The sequence below is a fragment of the Colossoma macropomum genome, unplaced genomic scaffold (genome assembly GCF_904425465.1).
Source record: "Colossoma macropomum unplaced genomic scaffold, Colossoma_macropomum, whole genome shotgun sequence".
In the NCBI taxonomy this organism is placed as follows: Eukaryota; Metazoa; Chordata; class Actinopteri; order Characiformes; family Serrasalmidae; genus Colossoma; species Colossoma macropomum.
In genome coordinates, this window is record NW_023495855.1 from 41,532 (window position 1) to 50,409 (window position 8,878).

General features: G+C 37.7%; 1 gene segment (V, D, J or C); it reads right to left on the minus strand.

The window, feature by feature from the left end:
- Positions 1–340: 340 nt before the first annotated feature.
- Positions 341–5,170, minus strand: LOC118803143. The segment is given in 8 exon segments: positions 341–349; positions 739–893; positions 2,209–2,514; positions 2,631–2,942; positions 3,494–3,766; positions 4,221–4,523; positions 4,641–4,952; positions 5,134–5,170. Coding segments are annotated over 8 exon segments (1,707 nt in total).
- Positions 5,171–8,878: the final 3,708 nt, after the last annotated feature.

Sequence of the window (8,878 nt, forward strand, 5' to 3'; positions counted from 1 at the left end):
AAACACTGGCGCTCAAACTTATGCATATGAATGTATGTTGAGAGTTCAGTGTATTCATGCTTGTTCTTCTTTCTACACATTTTGTCCACACATATACAAGCCCCTTTAAGTTTTTAATAAAAGATAAATTCAGCATAATCCATGAATATTGTGTTGCTTTAAATGAATGCAAAAGTACTTTTATTTGTCGTTTATTTCAGTCTTAAATTAGAATGAAAGAACAAGAGTAACATCTTCACTCACACATTTAAAAACACAAAAAAAGATCAGCAGAAAACAGATTTTAGGAAATATGGAAGACAACATTTACTGAATTTCTCCAATTGTGCTCCCTTCATCATCATTTCATCTGAAAAACACAGATAAGAAAGAGAGAGGTTACACACATGCAGTGGCTCCAGAAAGTATCCAGACACTTCAACCATTTAACCACTGGTGAACTTTAATGAAGAACAAAGAATGAGTCAGCACATTGGACACAGTAAACATAGTACGTCATTATTATGAGATAACAAGTCAATATCTTAAAAATGTAAGACATTAGTGAGTCAATATTGTGGGAAAATAAGTCATTATTTCAACATAGTACGTCACTTTCACAAGATAATACGTAAACATTTTTCGTAAATAAGTCAACAAGTGGAGATGCAAAGTCATTCAAGGGGCCACTGTACACACAATAAGAAAAAAGTGAACGTTAATAACATGATTTTTTCAAAACATTATGAATATCTTTACCTTGGAGAGGCTGAGGACAGTGCTGTAGATGAGAGAGAAGAGGAAGAGGAAGATGAAGGACGAGGCGGTGGACCACAGGCTGTTGAACTCGTCCTCCTCCGAAATATCATTATTGCATTGTATATACAATCCTGGATCTGGCTTTGGAAGCTCCACTGAAACACACACACACACACACACACACATTTGTAAATGGTGTATCACATGACAAGAATTTTATGTATAGATAACAACCATGACGGAGAAGGTGACAACATCAAAACACTAACTAACAAGTATTGTACAAATGTATCAGCATGTGTATATAATGTGTTACTGAACGTTGTTCATAATAAGTACATTAAACAGAACAATACAAGACAAATAGTGATCTTAGACATGAGAGTAATATCAGATAATATAGAAAACATTTTTGATGTGTTTACATTTTTTTAAACTAAACTGCACTCATTTTGTCTTAATATCTATGCACCAGAGAAGTGCCCTGAGTGTGTTTGGTTAAACTGACCAAGCATATATACAGTGAAAATAAAGTTGAATTGAATGGAATACAAGTCAAATTGGTCATTTTGCTCTCTAACGAATCTAGTCTACCCATTCTTGGCTGCAGAGACAGGAGGGAGTTGGGAGTCTTGCCCAGGGGCACAGCCCAGACTATGCTGTTCTGGGACTTGAGCCCACAACCTTCCGTTTGCTGGGCCTCCTCCCTTACTGCTCTAATAATGCTGATCTACATAGTCATGTATGGATTGTTATGTGAATCGATACTTCTAAGTTCTTACAAGTTCATTACAAGATGTTGGTCACAAATGAATCATAGATGGCAAAATAAAGGTTCATAAAACTATCAAATGAAAGATGGACTAAATGATGTCAAATGCAATTAGGCTGATTTATTGTTTAAAGAGTTGCAATAATAATAATATATGCATATGTAAAAATAGGTTCATATTTCTGAGGGTCAATTCTAACAGTATCCCATCACATTTTGGGAAAATTTAATCAAGTATAATCTAAACTTCCACATTACAGTGAACACAAGCAGATCATGAACAAAAACAGACAAAGCAAAAGGCAGAGCACAACAACGTCCATCCAAGACACAGAACACAGTGAGACATGCAGAGGCCAGTGTGTACAGTGTAAGGACAGATTTTATATTTTTTTTCAATCATTTTCATTATTGCATCAAGGTCATGTGGTTATGTGCATAATAACAGCGTTTTAGATTGATTAGATTTAGAACATGGCCCATGCAGCTACATATTGCAAACAAAAAGCACAAAGGTAAACACAGATGCAAAACACAAAGGAGGCATCACGACAAACAGCATCTCAGACCATTTAGATGAACTAGAGGAAGCATCTCAATCAGCCAGATACAGCTGCAGTGATGCTTCCTGACCATCTTGGTCTGAGAGGACGCTCAGCGACGATCTGACGCATCAGGATGAGGACAGTTGACTTTACTGGTAGATGTTGTGTTTTGTCTTGGCTGGATTTCATTCTTCATGTTGGCATCTTTGACAGCACAAGTGAATTTTGCATTATTATAATCCTTTCCAGTCACGGTTAAGTAGCTGAGGACAATCGATGTGTTGTCTTTTTTGATGATAGTGGCCGTGCTGTTGCCTTCTGTAAATTGACCGTCGTTCACTTGCCACATGATGTAGACATTCCCGAGATCAGAGCTGCTGACCATACAAACCAAAGAGCCCGTGTCAGAGTCCCTGACAGACATATCAGGCTTGTAAATGATAATAGAGGGACGTTGTCCTACATGGGAAAAGATCATATTTAAATTAGACGATACAAGATAGAGATACACACATTTCAGAAGAAGTGTTTTAATATGGTCTAAGAAGATTTGACTCCAGCAATAAAAGACTCACCTCCTTTTTTAACACTGATTTTGTCAGAGGTTGTTATTTGGTCTCTTGTGGTGGAGCAAATCACTTCACTACCTGAAAACCATTTTGACTCTTCAAGGTTCAGTGTGCTAGTTTTGGTAAATGATGATTCTGTCTGTGTAACAGTGCCATTCTGAACACCACCAGTTGGTGGGTTCCCTCCAACTGTCCATGACACTGTTGCTCCTTCCACCTCCTTCTGATTATCACCAGTTATGACACACTCGATTACTGCTTTTTTGTTTAGAAACAGGTCCTTTGCTTGTGGTGGATTGATTTTCAAATAGAAGTTAGCTATAAACAAGGAAAAAATGCACATTACTGATATTCATAATGAAAACAAAGTTAAATAGAATTATACATCAACTCACTTTGGGTACATTGATATCTTTACATATTGATACTGTGCAAAACACCCTTTATTTGTCCCATTTCTTGTCAAAATGACCATTAAGTAATTAACTTTTCTGGAGACATTTCTGAAGAGATTAGATATAAGATAATCTCAATCAAAAACTGTGCGACACATGGCAAACCGGGAAAACTGTCCCCATCAGATAAACAGTAGCTTTCATCTTTAAGAGAGAGGGGAAAATCCAAAAAGTAAGCAACTTACAAAAAGTTCTTAGTGAGAAAAGAATTAGGTTTTATATGAATACATTTTTTTGTTTTTTGCTTTTTCTCCTGACACTGAAAAAAAAGAATAACTTACTGGTTACTGACTTTTTTCACTAGAAATTAAATAAATTAACGGTGGTCTCTGAGTTTTGCTCAGTACTGTATACTTATATTTCTGTGTATTTCATTGTTATTATACCTACATAACCATGACGGCACAAGATTACCTCTATATGCCAGATTATCTGAGTAAGTTTTGGTCTCATGTGTGACTTCACAGGTGTATTTGGTTCCCGGGCTCGAAGACATCAGATTCGCTTCGAGGACACTGACCGCTCTGTAAGAACCCGAGTCATTTTCTGTGGTTTTCCAGTCCCGGCCTTTGACTTCACGGTCATCCTTTTTCCATTTTATAGTCAAAGCCTTTGGGTAGAAGTCCTCAATGATACACATAATGGATTGGCCAAATTCCACCAGACGGATAGTTGGTGGAGAGCTTGCTATAAAAAAAAAAAAATTCTTAATTTAACTGCGGTAAAAAGGAGATTCTTTTAGATAAATTGACGGCCATATCATCAGTATTACAGGTATTTCTTTACAGTATTACAGGTACCTTTACCCACAGCAATATGACTAAGCTCCATAGTAAGTAAACCACACAAGAAACATGTAAAGGGTGGTGTTATATCCTGAGTTATATCCAGAGTGTTTCCATTACTAGTAACTGTTATGACAGATGCCATTAAGTTTGCTGTTTGTACAGCTTATGTCACATAGTAATTTTTACTCTGTGCTCTAGTTAGTCATCATCAAACTAATGTAACTTGTATTATTTGCTCTATGTCTTTTATTAAAGATGCAAACTTCAGACAGCAAACATGTCTGGGGTAATATTGTGGAATAAAAGAGAAAAGCAGCAAGTTATATAAGGAAATTAATGAGAGGTGACTTTACTCTTAGATGGTGAGCTCGTTCTCGGCTGGAAGTCATTCTGCATGTTGGCATCTTTGACTGCACAAGTGATTTCTGCACTGTTGTACTGCTGTCCAGTCACGGTTAAGTAGCTGAGGACAATCAGTATCTTGTCATTTTTGATGGTGGCCATGCTGTTGCCTTCTATGTACTGACCATTGTTCACTTGCCACATGATGTAGACATTTGCCAGATCAGAGCTGCTGACCTCACAAACCAGGGACACCGAGTCAGAATCACTGACAGTCTTATCCGGCTTGTAAATGATAATAGAGGGACGTTGTCCTACATGGGAAAAGATCATATTTAAATTAGATGATACAAGATAGAAGATACACACATTTCAGAAGAAGTGTTTTAATATGGTCTAAGAAGATTTGACTCCAGCAATAAAAGACTCACCTCCTTTTTTAACAGTAATTTTGTCAGAGATTGTTCTTTGGTCTCTTGAGGTGGAGCAAATCACTTCTGTACCTGAAAACCATTTTGACTCTTCAAGGGTCAGTGTGCTAGTTTTGGTAAATGATGATCCTGCCTGTGTAACACTACCAGTACGAACATCACGAGTTGCTGGGTTCCCTCCAACTGTCCATGACACTCCTGCTCCTTCCACCTGCTTCCTACTATCACCATTTATGACACAGTCGATTACTGCTTTTTTGTTTATGAAAAGCTCCTTTGCTTTCGGTGGATGGATTTTCAGAGAGAACTGAGCTATATAAAAAAGGAGAACCAGACATTATTAGTTCTAATATGGAAGGCAAATTTAAATAGTCACAAATTTATTTTTATTGCATTGGTATTTTTACATAAGGATGTAATGGAATGTGCAAAATTCAGAAACCAAAACCCTTCATTCATTTCATTTCCATTCAAAATGATCGTTTTGTAAAACGATCATTCTTAAGGAGATATTTCTGTAGAGAAACCATAATAGATAGTTAAGTTAAGATAATTTAAAAAGGGAATGTCACAAGAAAATAAAAATAGAAGGGAGGCCTTTGAGTTTTGCACAGTACTGTATGATTATATATCTTTTTGCAAATGTTATTATGCCTACATAACCATAATGACACTAGATTACCTCTAGATGACAGATTTTCTGGGTAGTTTTTGCCACCATGTGTAACTTCACAGGTGTATTTGGTACCCGGACTTGAAGATGCCAGATTTTCATCAAGGACACTGACTGCTGTGTAAGAACCTGAGTCATTTTCTGTGGTTTTCCAGTCCCGGCCTTTGACTTCACTGTCATCCTTTTTCCACTTGATACTGAGGGTCTTTGGGTAGAAGTCCTCAATGATACACATTATGGATTGTCCATATTCCACTAGACGGATTTTTGGTGGAGAGATCCCTAAACAAGGCAATAAAAGGAAAAAGCGAAAATTGTGCTACTGAATTCAATGGCTAAACACCTACACTAAACAATACAAAGCATGCACTTACATTAGATGGCATGGATGAGATATTCCAGGAGATTCTTTCAGATACACTGACTGCTATTTTATCCATATTGCATGTATTTCTTCCCTTATCCACAACAATATGACTAACTTTAAGCTTCATTGTAAGCTCCAATGATTTGTACAGCTGAATTATGAACAGCATATAACAATCCATGTTAATTATAGTTTAGTATCCGGCCTAGAGCTCCATATCAACTCCCTACTCTAATAGAAGATACAGGGGTAACACTTTACCTGAACTCTGCTACATAACATTGACATAACCATGCCAGAAACATGTCATGGAAGACATCATATCCTGTCATGATTTGTCAAGACAGATTTTCTTCAGTAATATAACAGTGTCATGTTAGTGTCAATGATAATCATCATGACAGAGACAATAATGCTCCATGTAATCACAGCTTAGTAAGTTGTCAAATGGTAATTTTTGCTTTGCACTTTGCCGTCATCACCTCAAATACTTTAACCTCTGACAATCTTTTTACAATACCTTACTTCAAAAGCAAATAGTATTTTTGCCTTCTCCTGTAAAGTTTGTCAGACTGACCTCTCACAGTTATGTCATTGCTTTGTTGTCCGGCGGGATGCTGTACTCGGCACGTCAATGTTTTTGCCCTCCCCTCTACAGGCTTGACGCGCACGTGGCTCACTGCAGTGAACTTGTCGCCCTGCGCCTTCACAGCCGGGTACTGGACCGCGTCACTCACCACCCCGCTGCTGCCATCAGTCCATGAGAACCTGAGAGACTCAGTGGGAAAGAACCCGCTCGTAAGGCAGCCAAGTGTGAGGAAGCCATCATCAGAGGGAGAACACTGAGACACCACGAAAGGAACGCTGGGAGCGGACTGAGAGGCTGAGAGAGAGAGAGAGAGAGAGAGAGAGAGAGTGAGTGAGTGAGAGAGAGAGAGAGAGAGAGAGAGAGAGAGAGAGAGAGAGAGAGAGAGTGAGTGAGAGCGAGAGAGAGAGAGAGAGAGAGAGAGAGAGGCCTAAGGTTCATAAACAGGAAACACATATGCAGTATAATACCACATTCACAGCCAGTGCTGTGCTCAATATCAACGCACAATACAACAGTACAATATGGGCTAAAAATGTAGACCTACTTAATAAATAATAAATAAGTAACATAGAAATATTAAACCCAATTAATTCATCAGTTATATACAACAAAGCCCTATAGAGAAAATTTGGCCTCATATTAGACACAAACTAACTCGGCAATGCTTTTCAACTGCTGGAAGCCATCAATACTGAGCAGAAAAAGGCAATATTATCCCATATTAATTTACTTTATCTGTTTCATTTTTTCTTTTTAAGACCATTTAAAGCTTAATGTTTTGCAATTTTGCGCTTGATCAATTTGTTTTGGCACAGGAGTGTAAGCTTATGGGCTGAGCAGCTTAAGAGTGTTTTGGATTCATAGACTGTGATATATTTTAGTTACTGGATACAAAAGAAACTCCTTTCTAAAAGATTTCTTGAGCTCTCATTGCACCAACATCCGGAGAAACTGCAGCCTTTAAAAGTGACTTTGCTGAAAATAAGGGCTCATTCCGAACACTGAGAGACACTGAGGCTCATCATAGACCTGAGGCAAAAGTTTGGGCACCCCTGGTCAGCATGTTTTGTTGATGCAGTGAAAATAAGTCCACATTTTAATGCATTTATTACTGTTATTAATCCAACTTTAGAGTAGAGTTACTGTTAAATAGTTCATTACCTGAGTTTTAGGTTTCTAACCCTTTACGCTCGGCTGAAATATTGATGAGATGAATCGCACATCTGAATACGTTATAAATTCTTTGGAGATATGATTTTGGATTTTAAAAGATTTTAAATTCTTTGGTTTGATGATTTTAGATCACACTGTATTTGAAATAAATGAACAAAATCAGTGAAACAGAAATGAAGAATCTCCATTGATGAAGGATTATTTTTAAATTGTTGAATTAAACATTGCACTGTAATGTTGTGTTAATCCGGGCACTTTGAACAGGCCACGTTTTTTTTTTTTTTAATTTTTTAATATCCATCCATTAATAAACCCTTCAGTAGATCCAGCAGCGCTGGCTGGACATGTACAGATCCGGGGCTCAGTCCAGTTCATTGTAGAACTGTTTTGGGAATCGTCCCCCAGAATTTTTAATGAACCTGTAAAATGTGCAGCTGCTACTTTTTTATTTAATGTGTAAATACTTTTGGAAAAGTTTTGCAATAGTAGCAGAACCCATTTTGGTGCTATATAGGACCATTTTCAAAAAGGTTCTATATAGAACCATATACAACACATTCTCCATCAATCTGAAGAACGATTTCACCATACAATGAGCCATTTAAGCATGGAATGGTTCTATATAGAACTTATGGTTCTGAACAGAACCATTCACTTGAAGAACCATTATTTTAAAGGGTGTACACTCTCCTCTCTGATGTCCTGCTAACAGAGGAACAGTTCATCTACAGTTTTTATACATTTTAAAAGCTAAACAGTCATTCAGTAAAACTTTTCTGGCCTAAAATTAAACAAGAAACAACATTTGAAACATTAAAGATCCGCTGAAACAGCGCATTCCATCCGGGTCATTTAGTGTCCTGATAAACATTGTTCGAGGTCAGCAGGGCGACCCGAGCCCGACTGAATATCAGATAAACATGTTTTTCCTGGACAGCAGCTGCTCGGGTTGGGCTGGATTTAAATCAGTGACTTTTACGCACACTGTAAGAACTAATTTGGAGTTAGTAAAAACTATCCATCCATCCATCCATCATCTAAACCGCTTATCCTTCTGGGTCACGGTGGGGTGCTGAAGCCTATCCCAGCTGTCATTGGGCAGATAGTAAAAACTAGGTAAAATTAAAAAAAAAAAAATCACCTGTTTTACAGAAATTTCAGGCACTCGTGGATTTTTTACATTGTAATCTCATAGCTTTCTCTCTCTCTCTCTTTCTCTCTCTCTCTCTCTCTCACTATCGCACCAAGAGTGAGAGAGAGTGTGTGTGTGTGAGAGGTAGAGTGAGAGAGAAAAGCACAATCACAGGGCTAGAACTGCACTTCACCCACTTTAACAAATGAATACATGTAGATTTTATCAATTTATCATTCTTTGTCACACACACACGCACACACACACACACACACATGCACACACACACACACACACACGCACA